This window comes from Solenopsis invicta, chromosome 6 (assembly GCF_016802725.1).
Source record: "Solenopsis invicta isolate M01_SB chromosome 6, UNIL_Sinv_3.0, whole genome shotgun sequence".
Classification (NCBI taxonomy): Eukaryota; Metazoa; Arthropoda; class Insecta; order Hymenoptera; family Formicidae; genus Solenopsis; species Solenopsis invicta.
This window is the reverse complement of record NC_052669.1, coordinates 7,388,426-7,407,135: the sequence shown is the minus strand read 5'-3', so window position 1 is coordinate 7,407,135 and position 18,710 is coordinate 7,388,426. Positions and strand designations below refer to the sequence as shown.

Below are 18,710 nucleotides of genomic sequence, written 5' to 3'. Positions count from 1 at the left end.
CTTTTTTATTTAAAATAAAAAAAAACATGAAAAGGACTATCCGGTATCTTTTAATTTTTTCCAAAAAGAGACGGAGTGCGACTGCCGCTGGACTCGCAACCAAGTTTATCGCGAACGGACGTGAGACAACATTGTATATGGGGGGATGAGCGGTTGGGGCGGTGGGTGAAGGGGATGCTTTGTTCCTGCGGGAGCGTGATGAGGTGGATTGGTTCGCCGGTGGGGACGGGTGGTGGGGTATTTTGTATTGTGTAGAAAAACAACGCTGTAAGTGAAATAACTCAACGTTGCACTTTAAAGACCAATAACGTAACGGGGGTGCGGGACACCTGAACACGCGCTGCCCGAACGCGGTTATCGCGAGCTTGTCGAGCGGGCTCTGAAACAATCCTGAAGTCGAACAGCTGATCATCCGAGATCCCGAGAGCCGGACGGGCTCTCCAGAGAGTCGTCGGACTTGGTTTTTTTTCTTTTTTTTCTCCCATTTTTTTTTTTCACTGTTGAATACTCTGCGGATAATTTCGATCTGGAATCCCGGCTCTCGCGTGTTCAGGTACCCTCCGATCCGCGTCCGAGTCCCAAAGTCCCTGCTCATTGATTTCCGTAGTGAGTGCCTCCGCGATTTCTTTATTGGATAGAGGCGGTGCGCGCGGTATGCGCAGCGCTACCGCTCGGCTCTTACTTATATACTGGAGTACGTGTAATTAATAATTATTCATGTGTGTATGCGGTACGGTTAACTGTTAATTAAGTCTTGAATGATTACTGTAATTAATTAATTGTTATCAGTTAGTTAAATATGGCTCCACCGTGCAATCGTCTATCTCTCTCTCTCTGTCTCTCTCTACTCCTTTCTCCCGCTATCTCTCCCACTTCGCGTTCCTATCTTCTTCGTTAGCTCGCCTTCTCGCGCCTATCTCAGAGTATACAACGTACACGTTGGCTAAACTACACAGACACTTAGTACACTTATTATCATATTTATTTGTTAAATGTCGATTGAATTGTGAAAGGAAAGGTTTGCGAACGACCGGTTTGGTGAGGTTCGGAGTTTAATTTTTTTGAATTTCGCTTTTAGGATACGGTTTCTCTCACGATAATACGATCGAATCTTTTTTGCACCGGCCGTTCGAGATCCAAAGAATCGGGTCAGAGGGAGGAAAACGCTTAGCCAAACGGTGGATCGGGACGGGAGAGGTTCCGGTAGGAAGTTGCGCACGAAATGAATCCGGTATACTTCCGGTCGTGCCACTAGCCGATTAACGGTAGATAGCGTACGACGAGATTCTGCAGACACTGAAAAAGACCACGTGCTTCCCGTATACTTACTTATTTAACTGTTTAACTGCGGTACACTGTGATTACTGTCCTACTATAGCACTACTAATTGTGAGTTATACTTGAGAACTGTCTGTTTACTGTAACGGAAAACCCTGACGAAGGCACCCACTCAGCGGACAATATACTGGTTTACCTCACACATTCTCGTGATCCATCTTTTTTTTTCCTATATGCCAATTCACGTATATCCTTTTGAATAATTCGCAAAGTTTTTCGTATTTATAAGTGCTAATTTCACCTGTTTTTTTCTTTCTTTCGCGCGATTATCGATTATTTTTTCCCCTTTTTTTTCGGTTTAACGCCAAATAAACGGACTCGGCCTTTCACCTCGGACACGCATGCGGGGGGTTGCTCGGGTTCAGGTTGAAAGAAACACATTCTTCTCAACGGAAGTATGAAGAATATTTTGAAAAGAGTATCGCCTCGCCACGGGGAGACCATGCGACATTGATCTAGCCGATCGGCCCGTCGCGCTCGCATGATCTGTCCGTGACGAGACAGCGCGATGGGTCCGCACGCTCGTCGTCGTCGACCATTATCAATTGTATGGATTATTTGGGATCATGGCAGTCGCTACTTCTTCACGACTTCGATCGATCATAAGGTTTAGAGTCTCTGGAGGCTCTTCGTATCCGATATTTTCCTACTCTTTTCTTTCCCATCCGCTCGGTAGCCGAGATAAAAATTCCACACTTTCGCTACACGTCTAACGCTAAACGCTGCCATCTGACTCTCATCCCTTCTGTTGGCACGGAAAGTGCCAGCAGAACTCTGTCAAGAGATAAGAATAGGAATCAGAGAATCACGTTTAATGTTAAAAATGTAAAACGAGAATGTGGACGAGAGTTGATCGAATTTTGATTGCCGAACGTCGCATTTAGATGCCAAATTTCCAAATCGGATTGTCTCGGCTACCTCGAATTGTTTCGATCTGCCAGGAACCTCGGAAATTTTGCCGGTATGCCAAATGTTTTTCGCGGTCGTTGAAATCTCCGTACCTGCTCTTTCTATCTCTCTCTCGCGTTTTTCCCCGTTGACTCGCCGCCGTCATCTCTCTCGAAGTTCTCTCTCTGGGGCCAGGACGAACGCGTGTGCGGTGTGTGGTCGAATCGACTCGCCGAACGACGGAACCCACCGCCTTAACAACTATGGCTTTTTCATTTATATAGTGGACATTTAAACAACTTATTCCGGTTTTTAATCACGGAGGCTCGGTCAGGGTCACCGCGTGAAGACGCGAATGCCGCCGAGGCGCTCGCACTGCTAGACTGTCGGTTTTATCATATGCTGCGCACTTACGATACACACTGTCGCGAATAATATGCACATACGTCGTACGTCGTGCCGTTGCCCCCGACAAATATTGCCGCACAATCTCAGCTGCGCCGCAAAATCCTTGCGTCGGGCGCGTTCGCGCGCGCCCGCACGATCGTACGTGATATGTATTCGCGCGTCGTGAGATTATTTCATTAAAAAATTAAAACCCGATCGAAAACAAACCAACGGTTTTTGCTTGTAAAGCCGCACTCGAACAACGGCCCTTATGCAATTGCCGCTGCCACATTCCTCTTGGTTGTGTGTTCCTTATGTGGTTATTACACCTTTGGTGATTACGTCTCGTGGAACAGGGGTCTCTCGGTGGCATCCAAGGTGCCTTCTATTCTTTCTTTCTCTCTCTCTCTCTCTCTCTCTCTCTCTCTCGTTCTTTCTTTCTCGATCAAAGGGCTTTGAACTTCCTCTCGAACTTCGCTCGCCGCTTTGTCGCATTTCTTAAAATCTTTTTCTTATACTCTCTCACACTCGTCATCGACTCTCATTGACGAAATTCTCTGGCACCTCGCCACCTGTCCATCGTCGGAACTTAGCCCGACAAAGAGGCCGCCCACACGTCACTTCCGGGTACTCTCGTGTCAAGTCCGGGACGCGTATTGGGCGTGCGCACTCGCGCGTGACACGCGCGAGTACGCACGCACCGTTCATCATCGGTACACTGCATCCAAACGTATGCCAAAGGCCGCGAAATTTTGCTGCGTATTTTATACATATTACGTAGCACTACGAGCACAAACGCGTGTGCTGTTACATCATCCATGAATTTTGCTCTCTCTTCTCTAAATTACCGTGAAAAATCGAATGTTTTCCAACGGCGCCCGAGAAGACGCGTCTCCGCCTGAAAAGCAAGCCATTCTCTCTCTCTATCTTGCGAGAAAGGCCACGGGCTTTTCCTAGGTGGATCGGCGTTTTCTGCATGACGCGCGCGAAAATATAACGTTATTTCGGGGCCAAATCGATATCTTTTCAAAAATTCGTTTTTGGATTACAATTTACAAAATCAATTGGCTTTACATATCCGTAGCGTGTGTAATCAAGTGTAGACAAGTGTGCTTTAAGTGTAGAAGAAGTGTAAAATTGTGTTCTTGTAGCTTGTATCATGCGGGTGAACACGCGCGCACGCACGCACGCATGCACGCGTGCTCGTGTATTGAGATCTGTTTGAGCGCGCGGGGTTGCACGCTCGTGGACCAGGGCAACTTCTATTTAACTTGTGTTTCGTTTCAGGACGCGGGGTACGCGCCTTTCTTGGGGTGCTCTGTTTGCGTTGGTTCCTGTCACTGTTGTCACTTGTACTTGTTCCTTGGCGTGAATACCAATTCTACCGCGGCCGCGTGCGCGTTCGCGCGCGCGTATCCGCGGATTTTTCGTTTGATTCGTGAAGGTCGAGTCGTATTTGTAAGTGTGTATGCGCTGGGAGTATGCACCAGCGCATCCGGGCTATGGCACTTTTTAGATTATTTAAACATTTAGCAAATTTACATGAAAGAGATTAAGATTATGGGTAGGGCCGATTTTGCATGCGACGTCGCGCTGTGGATTTTCTTCATCATGTATATATATGTACCTTTCCGTACATATATATATATTTATCATCATTACCATTTTATGGGCCTCTTCGACTACTACTCGCTAGTCGCGTTTCCACGAGTGGGCTACGGCCGGGCGCTTATATATCTTCGGGTCGTCCGTGACGCCTCTTCCTCGGGGGAGAGCTTTCCTCTCTTGGATTCTCCCGTCGTGTTAGGCGTTCGTGCGTGAGCCATCGTTTCTCCTCTCGTATCTCTCGTCGCTGCTCACAGCCGCTTTCTTCTCTTCCTCTCCGTCTCTTTGCGCGGCTCTCGTCGCCTCTCTCGCGACGTAAACGGACGACCCAACCTCCTCTCCCTTAGATTGTCCACGGTCTCTCGCGCTTTATCCGCTTCCGCTTTGTGACCGCGAGCTCGTCTTGCGTCGCGGCTCGCGGACGCCGTGTATGACCCGCCGTCTCCTCTTCTTCTCCCTACGTCGTCGTCGTAAGGCCCGAAAATCTCACGCGGGCGCGTTTGCGCCACCGACCCCCTTACGAGTTACGGGCATATGTAAATCAATATATTTGTAAATTATTTTTTTTTGTGTTTTTTTGCGGGGTGACCCGCATTTTTTTATTATTACTTTTTCTTTATCTTTATCCTTGCTTACTTCTCAGTTGATTACAGAACATACACTACTAGATCTATTGTTTAACGCGCTTGTGTGTGTTATTTTTTTTTTCATTACCTTTCGTTTAAATTTAAAATTATGGTACACGTTTGCGGGGCACGGGCCGGCGCCTCGGGAATTCTTCCTTCTCGCGCAGGGGATTGTGTTGTCGCGATCGGGGGAAAAGTTTGAAACCGTTCCGCCGATCGTTATGTCGCTTTGATCGAAAAAGCAACCCTCGGCGCACGGCAGGATGCACCGATCGAAAACAGTCGTCTGTCAATCGTTTCATGACCGCGATCATCATGAAGGATCCCGACGTGGTAGTGGTGGTAGTGTTTTGTATTGTTGTCGTTGTTGTTTTATCAATTCTTTTTTTTTTGTGATGGTGATGGTGAGATGGTGGTGGTAACTACTAACGCTGACCTTTCCATCCTTTCGTTACTTACTTCGCTCTTTCGCGCTCTTACTACCTGTCTCGTGCACCGTTCTCGATATCTCTCGACGCTCGATTTTATAAGGACCGTGAAATGAAATTACGATTCACTCGAATAATCGTTATTAGATGACTCGCTAATTCCAACGAGAATTTGCTCCGCGCTTCGAATTTGCGCGACACGTGCTAACAGCTCCGCCTAAAGCTAAATTCTATCCATTCGCTCCATCGTCCATTCCTAAACTTGCCGCGCGATATTGACTGGCATTCCTTTGTTAATCAGATTTCCGAAACTATCAATTTTGCATCCGCTCTCTTTCAGATTTTCTCAAGTCTCTTTCATTCTCCAATTTTTTTTTTTGTTCAGCACGCTCGCATCTTTCTCACAGAAGCGCTCCAAACTTTTGCCACGCTACCTATCATATGTTTTTCATTGTTCACGATATATGTATATATATTTTTTGTAATCCAAAAGCAATACGCGATTTTTTGTCGATTGTAAAAGTTCCGAAAAAATCGATCCCTAATCGGTTGTCGGGTGGGCGTCGAAATGTGCGACGATTGTGTTTTTTGATGTTACATGTTTTCCTATCGTAGCTGTACAATCCATCGCAATGCCGTGTGGTGTAGGTGTGTCTGTGTGTAAGTGTATCAATGTGTCAGAGTATTAGTGTCGAGAAAAAAAAAAGAATTTCCCGATCGGTGATGCCCGCGAGACAGCGAACGCCGCCGCACGCGATCCCTCCCTCGGGGATGTAAAATCCACCCTTCAGGGCGGCGGCTAGGTCAGGGAAGGCGGAAGCGATCGCCGATCGTCATGGGCACGCGCCGACAACGAACAGAAGCTCTGGTTCGATAAGAAACGATTATCGTTGGTTGCGTGAACGAGGTGTATGCACTCGTCCAGCTTTAGGTATTTACATAGAAACTAACCCTATTTCGCATTATGTACGTTCGTTTAAGTTTACCAGTAAATTCTCAGTTTATGCTTGTGATATCAAGGTGTATTTACATACTACTTAATCCGAGGAAAAAACGCCCTGTAACGCAAAAACTTTATAATAATAACGATCAATGAATCGACCCGCGGTTACGATCGCTGGGACTCGAGGAGGCCCGCTCTTATTTCTTTCTCTCCCGCGAAAAAAATCAAGATGAAGATCATAAATTTTTTGAGTTCACGATTTGCAAACTATATCAATTCTAATGGCGAGGAGAACGCTTTCGAAAGGGCAAATTTTTGCAAGTTTTTCGAAAGGAAACGTAGCGGGCGTATCCGTCGAGTTCCGATCGCGAGGCGAGTGCGATTGTTAAATGTAGCTTTGACGATGAATCCTTTAGTGATCTTTTCATCTCTCGTCCCAGATGGTCAAAAAGCCTGGCTATCCGGCGGCTTCTCGGCGCGTGTCTTTTACGTTCAACGAAGATGACGACGTTAGGTTATTTTCGTAATTGGCGAACGAATGGACATGAAAGATGGGAAGGAGATGCATGCATCATGGGATAATTTTCGTGTTAGACAATTTCTCACAGTTCGTTACCCGGGAAACATGATTTCCAAACGTAGCGAGAGAAAAGATTTTGTCAGTTGTACTCGTAGGCGAAATTTCATTTGACTAAATTTGGGAGGTCTACATTTTGGAAATGAGATGAGGGGGAGAATTTTCGAATGGACAGCGAGGATCGAATGGGCTTGGGATGATTTTTCGAAAAACGAACCGATCAAGAACGAAAAGTTTCGTCGAGAGTCTCCGAAAGGAAACGACAACAACGGTAACGCGGTCGACGTTGGTGGTCCAAAGATGTGAACAAATTCACGGCACGCTACCATACAATTCCGCACTATCAATCAACAAACGAAGAAATCGAATCATGTCGTAGGTGTCATCGAATCGACTTTTTTTTCTACTTTGGCCTTTATTACTTTCTTTTTTTTTAGGAATTCGCATTTTCGAGAAAATTCTTATCAATGAAATGTCAAAAACGTGATTCTATCTGATGTAGTTTACGGTCAGCGTCTTGTCTGGTCTCATCGAAATATAATCCCACCGAAAGTACGAACGATCTACATAAGCTTAATGAAAGCTAGAACGATGAAAAATTTGGTCGGCTCTGGAGATTTGAATTAACGGGTCGTCGTGAAAAAGGGTATTTCAGGGAGGTAAGGGGCTCGAGTCTCTAAAAGTTCGCTCCACGATCAAACCTACGGACTTTTCTTCATACTCTTCCTCTCCCTCGTCATCCTCATCTTCGTATCATCATTTTCTTTTTTGTTCTTTTGTTTTTGTTCATCCACCTTCTTTATTTCCTATTCTTCTTATTCTTCTTCATCCTAAGTATTGCGAGAACGTAACGGTATATTGCAAGTAAAAGTTCAAAACGACGCAAGAGTTTTACGCGTTTCAGATTATATTACCCGGAAATAAAAAAATATTTCGCTTATAACGATCACAGGACCTCAGATTACCTGAAGCACGCCATTCTAAAATCTCACTCTCGTCTTCGCATTCGCTCCTCCTTGATGCTCACGAAGCATTCACGTTTACTCGATCAGCTCACTCGCTCGACGGCGCGCCCGCGCGTCTACGTCGATCCCAAGGTCGTTCATTCGTAAAATCATTCACGTACTCATTCCCGTTCGCTCCCTCTCTCGCTCTCCCTCCCTTTCTCACGTTCGCACATGCCCTCCTCCACTTCGTTCACGACCTGTGCTGTCGCATTCTCACGTCGACAATACTTGGGATCGCGTAAAACTTCCGGGGGCGCGCGCTCCGCATTCGCTCGTATTTCCCTTTCGCCTAACTATCCTAGTCTCATAGACCCTATATTCATTATTTATAATATTTATATATATAATATATATAATATTTAGCATTTAGTTTTTTTTATTTCTCTCTTCTTCGTCGCGTGCTTTGCTCACGAAAAATGCTCGCTCTTTCACGCTTACCGCACCTTCAGTTAAACGTGTAAGTGTGAATGGGTTTCGCCCGTTTTTTGTCTCTGTCATACTCTTCATACTCTGTATGTATATATAATATATATAATATAACTGTTTGTAATAACTATATTTTGTTTGTTCGCTTATGAGCTAATAGTTTTCGTGCTACCGACGAGCACAAGTTGCGCGCATTATATTTTCACCTTAAAAGTGTGCTGCTGATGAGTTTTGTAATATATGTATTGTACATGTGTACATATATGTGTATTGTATGTGTTATGTATTTACGTGTGTGTATACTCGTGTTTATACGTGTGTGCGTGTGCGTACGTATCTGTTCCGACGCGTTACGTCCGACGACAACGTTCGTTTCTCGTCCGCGAAATGTCAACGTCGCTTTGTCGTCTTCTCGCGCGAAACGTTGATCGCAAGTGAGAGAACGTCCGCATGGGTTGCGTCTCGTCCGTCTGTCACGCACACACGGGGAAGGGGATTTCGGTACGTATATAATTAACAACCGTATAACGCGACGATACGACACCACTCGTCGGTGGTGGAACGTTCGCCGCGACCGCGCGACGCACACGTCACGGATGAGCCTTGCGTACGTGGGATGTTATTATTGGTGTGTGCGATTCGCTTTTCAAGCATCACGGGAGCTTTTACGATTAGGGGGTTTAGAGGGTGGAACCTTTTAAGCGCGGTTCACTGGAGATAGACGTATCTATGTATAATATTTATATATAGTTTAGGTTTGTTGAGCCTGGCCAACACGAAACGGTCGAGGATCGCCCGTTGGACCCTCGGCACCGTCGCGTACCGCTTGATCGGCTCTTGTACTAAAAGATCATAGTACCTCGGGGCGCACCCCGGACGGAACGCCCGGGATGACTTAATGTTGTTTTATTATTTTTTTTTTTTTAAGCAGCTTCTCGTTAGTTATTATGGCACGTTTCGGAAGTCGAGGCGGCAGTGCGGCAGTGGCGACGTGTCCTGAGAATCCTAACGGGACCCGAAGACGACGTGCAAACGTCGTCGCGGAGTCCACGTTCGACAGATCCTTGATCCAGGACTGATGTAGGAACAAAGACGCGGAACCGCGCGGAAAACGCACGGGGAATCGCGAGAGTCGACCGTCGCCACTGCGATCTTGCCCGCCTCGCGCCGTGCAACGGTTTCGCTATACACGTACGTATTCTCACTCTCCTCCCTTCGTCTAGCGCGGACCCATCCGGAGAGTTCGTCAACCGAGGGTGGATACCCTCGATCAATTTCCGGTTGAGGTCCGGCCTCGTATCGGTTCTATCCGAATAGGAAGACACCGAAGTACACATTCCTTCTCACGAAGTCCTTACATTTGTTTGACGTTTTCTTACTGCTGAGACAGTGAGTGAATTTCTGGTGACCGCACTTGGGCGCAGGGGCGAATTACGTCAGCGAATGAACGTAATCGCTCTTACGCATCGGAATTACCGATCATCTCATCGGCTTTCCTCTTGACGCCACGGTCTTCAGGTTGCTGCTGCTGTTGTTGCTGCTGCTGATGACCGATGGAAGACGGGCCCTGCTGCTGTTGCTGCTGCTGCTGCTGATCGTGCAACGGTGTCAAGCGCTCCGTCGACGATTGCGACTGTTGCTGGTTCATGCGCTCGTTCTGCTGCAGAGTCGTCTGATCCGACGCCCAAGGGGTCCACTCGTCTCAGTAGTAACTGAATTTTCATGGTTGCTGATTACTTTGTTGGTTGACGACATGCTGAGCTAGAGTAAAACTCAGGGCGCGCGGGTCGCCGCCGTGAAGCCTGAGCGCCTGCTCTAATCGCTGCTCCTGTAGCCGTAGCGCTTCTCCTGAAAGGTGTCGAGTGTCGACGTCTCGTTAGACGCTTTCATTGTAAATCGAAACTCAAAAAAAGTCTCGAGTTCCGACTTGGACGCTACGGACGCACGATAGCGTGCCGCTGATCATTTCCGTATTACTTACCGAGATCCGGCGTTAGCGTATCCTGTTGGGACATTTGTTGATTCGTATGGTGACCCGGCATGCCGGAGGTACTACCTCCGTTGTGCTGTCCCAAATGATGCCTCACGTCGCCACCCACCGCGGAACTTGCCGCGGCTGCCGCTGCTTGTGATACCTGTGTGCAAAGAGTGAGAAAGAGTTGAAAGGCAGAAACAGAGATTGAGAAACGTTCAGTTTTCCTTTTTATTTCGAATTGTTTCTTCGTTGAGCAAGAATAATTTATTCTTAAAATTTTTTTCTATCTTTACAACATACTTTTCAAACAGTGATTGTAAATGATAGAGTCGTTCGCGTTTACTTTGCGATTAATAGTCTATACGAAGAATCAGATTCCATTCTTACCGCTAGTCTCAGGGCAGCTTCGGCTTGGGAACGGAGCAGAGCTTCCGCCTGATGCATCCTCAGAGCCTGCTCCGGTCCGCTCGCTTGCACTCCCTGCTGTTGGGGTCCCGTCGATCCTTGATTACCGCCGCTCATGTCACCGTTATTGCCCATTCTCATAGCCGCCGCCAACGATGCCATGTCGACCGGCGAGAGATTAGGCGATACCGAATTTTGCAATCCTAACAGAAATATCGCTTTCATTGACGTTTTCGTTTATCGTAAAAACTAAAGTTTACTCGTAAAGAATAATCACGCTTCTTGAATTCTCTCTAAATGAGAGATGCGTAAACATACGTCTCTTTTTGCAAATTTAAATTTTAATCATTTTATATACGATTTGTTTCAGAATCTCGGACTATTGCGATTGAGTCACGATCTGCGGAACACGTGTCAAGGAGGGCTGCTCGCAAACACGTCCTGTGCTAACTTTGATCGTGGGAAGAGGGAGAAAGAGGAGAGCGGTGGCGGTAAGGAATTCCGATATTTGTTTTTCCTATTGCCGTTTCTTCGACGAGTTTCTCGGCGAATTACGACTTCCAGCGTTCCGCGAAAGAAACTACGCGCGCGACAAATTTTACTAAATTAACTCGCGGTAATATCACACGAGGTATCGATAATTGTGCATCGTGCAGTTCTGCAATGTAGGAACGTCGTTTCTCTCGGCAACAAATGCAGCCGCGTCGAACGTACTTGTAATCGCGTTCGCTTGGGTTTTCGTCGAAGACACGAGAAAAGCGGGTAACGCGAACGCAACATCGTTCGAGCGGAGAAACAACATTGTAAATCAAGTTTTATCGGTAATAATTGGAACGAAGCTATCGGGCTTTCCCCTCTCGCGCAATTTCTCGTTGATAAGTGATAAGAACGCAGTCCTCGGAGGTTTGCGCGCGTCGCACGCTTGATCGATCCGCTAGATCGACACGACTGGTTGTTGTTAAACATGATTTTATTACGTCGTAATTTATTTAGTCGTTCTTACCCGCTGACACGGCGGCCATGACAGCCATGCGTTGTTGCTGCGACTGCATCTCGTCGTGATATTGCTGTGCCGAACCCGGTTGACTTCCCGTTCTCAGTATCTCGCTGAGCTTGTTGCCGCTCGGTCCCGGCGACGCCATATTGTTATTGTTATTATTGTTGTTGTTGTTCAGTAGACCGGTGCCTGCGCAAAAATCTGCTCTCGTCAGTATGTACAGGGTGACATACGGGCAGGGATGTTCACGCACATTTTACTAGCCTAACTAGGTAGCATATCATCATTCCGCGTCGGATACGATAAATTGGCACGCTAGAGCGTTAAAAAAAGGCGACATCCCGAAATGGAAGCCGCTCGTAAGAGAGCAGACCGTAGTTAGCGCCGTTCACATGAGAGAATTATTATACTCAGACCAGAAATTCGTAAATATTTTATTTCGACTCAAGCATATATATTCATATATTCTAGCTTACGTGTACTACAATAAGTTCACTAATGATACTTCACAACAGTGTTATGTCATTAACGAAATCAGAGAAAAAAAGGTGAATAACGGCGAGGTTACAAACTGTGCTCGGGCAAATGCGACAATATTATATCTATTATATCTAGATACTTGGTGGGCGTTCGTTTGTAAGTAGACGTAGAACAAGTATCGTAGCGTACCAGGTTCACTACCGGCCGAAGATAGTCTTCCGTTGCCGCTACTGCTGTCCGAATGGGCCGACGGTGACGGGCACATTGGTGGTTGTTGCAAATTTTGCGGTCCTCCAGATTGACTTCCTCCCAACACGCCTAAACCCGCTCCTGTACAGCGTAAGGTCGTTACGTTAGAGCAACATCGCTCGGTGTGCCATCGGCGTCGTGCAATGTCGTATTTTCTAATGACAACGCGCGATACGAGTTTCGACAGCCACGCACTACTCGATTTCTTAACATTATAACGTGTTGGAAGAAAAAACGTAAAACGTCTGCTTGTTATACCTAAACTCGAACTCGCGAGAATCTCCCTTTCCCGCCTCTCGGCGGCCGCGCGACTCAGCACGTACTGCGCCGCGAATTGATGCTTCGGATCCATCCTCATATGCTCCATGTGGCTCAGGAGACCTTAACATCAGAGGAAAACGAACGTGGTCACAGTATAGAAAGACGATCGTATGGTCGCGCGTATTATATATATATACGGACGATAAGTAGCACTTGGTGTAAACGTACGTTATACTCCACAGAACGAAAATCATAAGTTTACAGCACAGAATGGAACTGAACTGTGTATGTATACTTTCAACTTGGAACTCGGAGCTACCGTCGGGCCCCGATTGGCCCGCCGATTCGCGTTTACTCGACTGGGCTAAATACTTACCGCTCTCGTGAGTGAAGACGGCTTGGCACACCGAGCACGGCCACATCCTGAGGCTCGTGCTAAGTTGACTGGTCTCAGGATGGCAGGCCAGATGCTTCCTAAGGCTACCCTCGTTGACGTAGTGCTTCCCGCACACTGGGCACGGGTGGTTGGCGGTCCGTCGCTTCGCTAGGTAAACCCCGGCAACGGAGGTTGTGCAGTCAGCGGAGGGAACAATAGGGCGACACAATTTCAAGGTCAATGCCAAGCAGGATAAAGCGTCCCAAGGAACGAAAGCCGCCTCCTCCTCACCCAACTCCTCCACCATCCTCATGTTTTCTCACATATCTTTCTCTCTCTCTCTCTCTTTCTCTCTCTCTCTTTCTCTCTTTTTTTTCCTCCCCCACCTTATTGCTCACGCACTCGCGTGCACGCGCGCGCGTACGTACGCACAGATTCCGGTCGACCTCGAAGGCGAAGGGAGACCTTACGGACGCGGATAGCCAAGGACCAGAGGAGAGAGCACTGACCTCGGGCACGCAGAGTACTCGTCGGCCGGCGCCGTCGCCACCGCGCTGCTAACTCCCTTTCACGAGCAAGGTCGCTGGCCCAAAAAGCCAGGATGCACTCGCAGACGTACTCGCGCGCGTTGCACGTACGCGAACGTACAGAGAAAAAATAAATAAATTCTTAAAAGACTCTTCGTAAAGGTCCATTTATATCGAAAAAATTATCGTCCGCGTAATTGTTACACCACAAGTAGAAACGATGAAAGAATATCGTTCGTCTTGTCAATCTTAACCGATTTTTTTTTTTTAACTCGATCTACATGTCTTCTTGCGCTTTGAATAACGATAACATTACAAGCTCGACATGTATTCGCAACAGACGCGATCCGTTAGCGTTCACATTTCAAATGCCGACCATGTCGATCACTGTGACAGACCCTCACTCGTGTCGACACTCACAATCGAGAATAAAACACCGATTCCTCGCTTTAAAGTTGAACGAAGAAGCAGAGTAGGTTGACTTTTGTTCTCTGTACGTCCACGAGTCTGCACACGTATCGCGCCACGCATGTGTCAAGGCACGCATAGAGGTTGAACGAGACACCCTCGAAGCACCGTGTATATGTATTAGCGAGTAGTACCCAAGTATTAGTCGACGAGTGTGCCAAATGCTACAACACGCCTTTCCCGCCCAGGCGAAAACAGTAGTACGAAGAAGTGAACAAGGACAATGTGTGCATATCGCCCGCGCCAAAGCAAGTTTTTTGGGATGGATGCGAAACGTACTTAAAGGCTAAAGAACGAACCACCCTTCGTGTCTCGACGAGCGGTTGCTCTACCTCTCTCTTAGTCTTACTCACGATTAACATCGCCGCTCTCGTGTCTATGTCGGTCTCTCACTTTCTCTTTCTTGGAACCCTTAAGGGGCTCCTCGCGAGGATCCTGATTAAAGATTCTGGTTAATTGTTATTAAATGGTTAGAGCCAGAGAACAGAGTCAGGTCTTTCCTACGGAAAGTTAAGTTAAGGCGCGCGAGCGCGAGCAAGATTTGGCAAGTTAAGTTGCTTGATTAGTTGGTAAGGAACGACACGGTCAAGGTTTCGTTCTCAAGCTCGCTTCATGCAACGATGCACTCCGCGCTCACGAGACTCTGCGGCTGGATTTCAATTAATCGATCGATTATGGTTAACGGAAGATTAGTAGGTGCGCGAATGGAGAGAAATGGTATAAGCAACGCGCGGGGAAAGGAGAGAGACATAGACGACCGGCCGAGAGGGCGGTTGATACGCGATTTTTCAATACTTACTGGCAACTCCGGAAGCGTTCGGGTCCTTGTGGGTGTGCTTCATGTGCTCCATCAACGCCTCGCCGCCGAGGAAGAGCTTGTGGCATACTGGACAGCTGGTTGCGTTCGGGCCGCCGATCAGGGCGGCGTGTTGCTGGAACACAACACGCTGTTGCAACTCCTTTTTTGGGGGCCCGGAAGAAGAAGTACCGGAAGCAGGCACACGCGGCGCACCGGTAGTAGAGAGCCGACCCAGAGAATACCACCACAGAGTTGCGAACCAGAAGCGCAGGACAGGCAGGGCACAGAACAGAACGATTGACCAGTGAGAGTTAAGGCACCAATAAACCGCCGCCACCACAGACTACTCCTTTGCACAGGGAATTCATGTCGAGTGTGTCTGGTAGGAACTTTGTGGTATCGCGCCCTGGCTGGGTTTCTAGTCGGTCAAGTGCGATCGAAAAGAATCGAGATAACGAAACAGAAAACAATAGGCGAAATTTTCTCTTTCGAGCCGATATCTTGCCGATATCTTGCCGATATCTTCTTTCAATCATGATCCATTTACTGCCGCAATTTATCATTCACTGCTTATCGAACGAAAAATATTTTATCTTTTATATTTTTATTTAATATGAAATATCTTTGTGCGATATGTACGTTGTAATTAATAAATTAATAATCGAGTTTTCATATTTGTTTTAAAAGAATTATATCGTACATTTGGCAAATGGCTAGATTGCGGCGAGTGAATCGTCGACGAAGATACTTGGAAAATTCATAGCTAGCTCTTGGAAACATTACGGGACAGGAGTAAGGCGTAAATCCCGATAGTATTGGAATTACGTTCGTAATTTCCAACTGTATCGCTGTGAGGATACATTGTGCCCATGTTACGCTTTTCTCAAATACGTTTGTTTTTACAGATTTTAATTTTGTTATCTTGAAACTTTGTGATATACGAATGCAAAAATAGAGATGTAGGATGTGTCTTGACCGATGAAAAACATTGTCTTTAACGCCAGATCAGAGCACTCGGTTCGGGTGTAGGGCGGGGGAAGGGGGAGGGTACAATGATTAGGGAACTTGAAGCGAAGCCTAGACAGACAAATATGTGGAAGCGTGGGGTCCAGAGAACGATCGGAGCGGATTAATCCTTAATCGCGATTAGGGATTTAATCGACTAATGCTGTCGGCATCGACCTCGTCTCGCGTATGTGCACGTTATACGGTATCGAAAGGCCGATGCCAGACGTTGCGTTGCGAAAACAAAGCGAGCACTTTCATCGACCTTGGACCTCCGATCGACCCCGTGCGACCTCACCCATGAACGGGAATGCGAAGCATGGAATGACTAGCTTGTACCATACATCAGTTTTAACTACCATGGTCGTTGCTAGCACATCTTCGGTTCGCATCTGCATTCCTTTTCTTTCTTTCTTTTTTTTCTCCGTTTTGCGTGTGTTAACGTTAAACAAGATCTATCTCATCGAATTTGCTGTGCTATCAACGACCATATTAAAGTGAAATTAAGGATTAAAATGAAATTATAAGTGAAATTCGACGTCCTCAATGCCAGATAGAATGATTTTTTTCCCCTTCATTCTCCTGAACTCGTCACGCGGTAAGGAACCAATTCGCACCAATCGCATTATTCTCGTGTCTTTTTTTTTTTGTTTATTCCGTCCCCCCTTCTTATCCGTCTCTCTTTTTTCTTTTCCTCTTTTTCTATCCGAACACGCGAAGGTTGCTTGCACGCATACAAGGCGGTAGGTGTACACGCGCTCGCGAGGAAAAACATGGCGGCGGCCGTGCCTCGCTCGAAAGAGTGCTTAAAACGGCAGTAGGAGAGGAAGAAAAAGAAAAAGGCGCGAAAGAAGGAGAAGGTTGTGAACGGGCAGGAACGGGCTAAAACGAGACCGGACGGCAATGACCCCAAAGAGTTTCGGGGTCCCCCGTTCCTCTCTCTTCCTTCCTGTTCTTGCTTCTCCGATTCACGATTTCTTCTTCTTTTCCCCTTACTTTTTCGCCTCTCCCCCTCGTTCCCTCCCACATATTTCGCCCGGGAACTTTCTCTGTCTTCCTTTTTATTCCGGACCTGGGACAATCGCAAACGCGGTTGAGGCAACGCGGACACGGCGCGGAAAAAGGCTGAAACAAGTTCTGACGGCAATGACCTCGGAATTTTTCTGACATCGTCGCCTTTTTCTCACACGTCTTCCACTTCTTCTCTATTATTGTCATGATTCTTCGCTTTTCGCATCTTAATTTTTGCGTACTCGTCTTTACAGGCTTTTTCTGCTTACGTCGAAAGAGAGAGAAAGAGAGGGATGTCTTCTTTATATGTACATACATGCTCATCTAAAGCCTCTTCGTACTTCCTCCTTTCCTCAACATTTTTAACGACGCGCCAGATGCCAGTGCAATCCTGATTTTCTGCCGACTCTTCTCGCTCATAAACAAGCGGGACGGCATACCGCGAGGGATGTGGGAAAGGGGAGGGGGAGGGTTATGCCAATGAGACGATAATCGCCTCGTCGCATCCATTTCAGAGTTTCTTCCTTCCGGTTTTCCTCCCGGCTCCGTTTCATCGTCCGCGTACACGCGTGTTCTCGCGCGTGTTTCTTGTCGCTTGGCTCGGCTCCACTCTTGTCCCGCGATAAACTCGAGAGTGGGTGGCCGACCGCCGGCATACTTATGCCTTCTATCTCCTTTTTTATCCCGAACCTGGGGCAGCCGCGAGCGCGTTGAGAAGCCGGCGACGGGGACGGCGTCGCTGGCCGTACCGCCGCCGCCGCCGCCGCCGCCGCCGCCGCCGCTGCATGTAAGTTATTCTCGGAGGGAGGCTGCGGTCCCTAGGTTCGACGCCCCGACCTGGCCCAACTGGAAAAAACCGGTTTCTTCGTCGCGCTCTTCCTTTTTTGCTTGCATCCTCGCTTTTTGCGCCGCGAGTGCCTCGACTTCTCTGACGCTCTTTCTCTTCTTCTCCATCCCGTTCGCCACGGTCGCTCCGCTTCTCTCTTTCTCTCTTTCCCTATCTTTCCCGCTCTCCTTTCTCTCTCTTTTTTCTCTCTTGCTCTCTCCTCGTTCCTCCAGCTTATTCTCTCCGACTCGACCGAGAGAGTGGACGCGGCGTGGGCGAATCCCCGAGGGACTTTATGATCCGCCATGACCAGATTCATCTCTCTCGCTATACGCGCGCGCTGTTCGCTGCACGCCGCTCTCGCTACCATTCCCAATTCCATACTTCCTGGTCCCACCAAGAGATTCTACGTAGCAGCATATCTACTGGAGCCGCCGGTTTTCTGCGTTGCACCGGCAACTTTGCCTCGACAGAAATACAGAGATTTCACTGCGATCGCACTCTGCGCGTGCACTCTTTGTTTCTGCCTCGAAACATTTCGATATTGTATCGCAAGCGAGGCGAATATGGAAGGGAAGAGCCTTCAATTTTGCTTATTTATATCGAGGATTGAAAGCATACGTGGGCATTGAAATTATTTGTAAATTTGCAAATAATCTTGTTTTCATTGGCTAAATAAATTTTCAGCGGCGCTAATCAATAGCCAGAGATAATCGATAACTGGTGAATAGAGCGTGGGCGGGAATACAGCGTTTGACAAAGCGACGTCCGGTATTTTTAACATTGCGCTGTAAATAATTATACATCGGTTTTCGATTTAACCGCGATTAAGTATTTGATGGTCCTCCGATTAAGCGCCGATAATTATAAATTTTATCGGATCCTTTGTTCGCCGGGCACCGATCGTATTATTGGTCGACCGCCCGGCTGACGCGATCACGCTTGCTCCCTCAGATTTTTTCGCACCCTATCGCCGATTGGTTCCTCGATTTTTCCGGCGATCCCGGTCATAGATTATCCGTTCCTCGAGGCCTGACGCGCGGGCCCGGGTCAGGGAGTGGCGTAAAAAGGAAGTGGGTGTGAGCACACGCGTAGCGGTGCGTGAC

General features: G+C 47.5%; 1 protein-coding gene across 3 annotated transcripts in view; it reads right to left on the bottom strand.

The window, feature by feature from the left end:
• Positions 1–496: 496 nt before the first annotated feature.
• The window catches only part of LOC105194235 (Krueppel homolog 1), an 81,595-nt gene continuing 63,381 nt past the window's right edge, over positions 497–18,710 (bottom strand). For all 3 annotated transcript variants that reach the window (XM_011159068.3, XM_026136316.2, XM_026136317.2), the window contains 8 exons: positions 14,763–14,922; positions 12,969–13,181; positions 12,590–12,712; positions 12,272–12,412; positions 11,609–11,803; positions 10,588–10,808; positions 10,207–10,360; positions 497–10,073 (listed from right to left, as the gene is read on the bottom strand). In XM_011159068.3, coding sequence (XP_011157370.1) covers positions 9,946–10,073; positions 10,207–10,360; positions 10,588–10,808; positions 11,609–11,803; positions 12,272–12,412; positions 12,590–12,712; positions 12,969–13,181; positions 14,763–14,922 — 1,335 coding nt within the window. In that variant the 3' untranslated portion in view covers positions 497–9,945. The remainder of the gene's footprint in view (positions 10,074–10,206; positions 10,361–10,587; positions 10,809–11,608; positions 11,804–12,271; positions 12,413–12,589; positions 12,713–12,968; positions 13,182–14,762; positions 14,923–18,710) is intronic.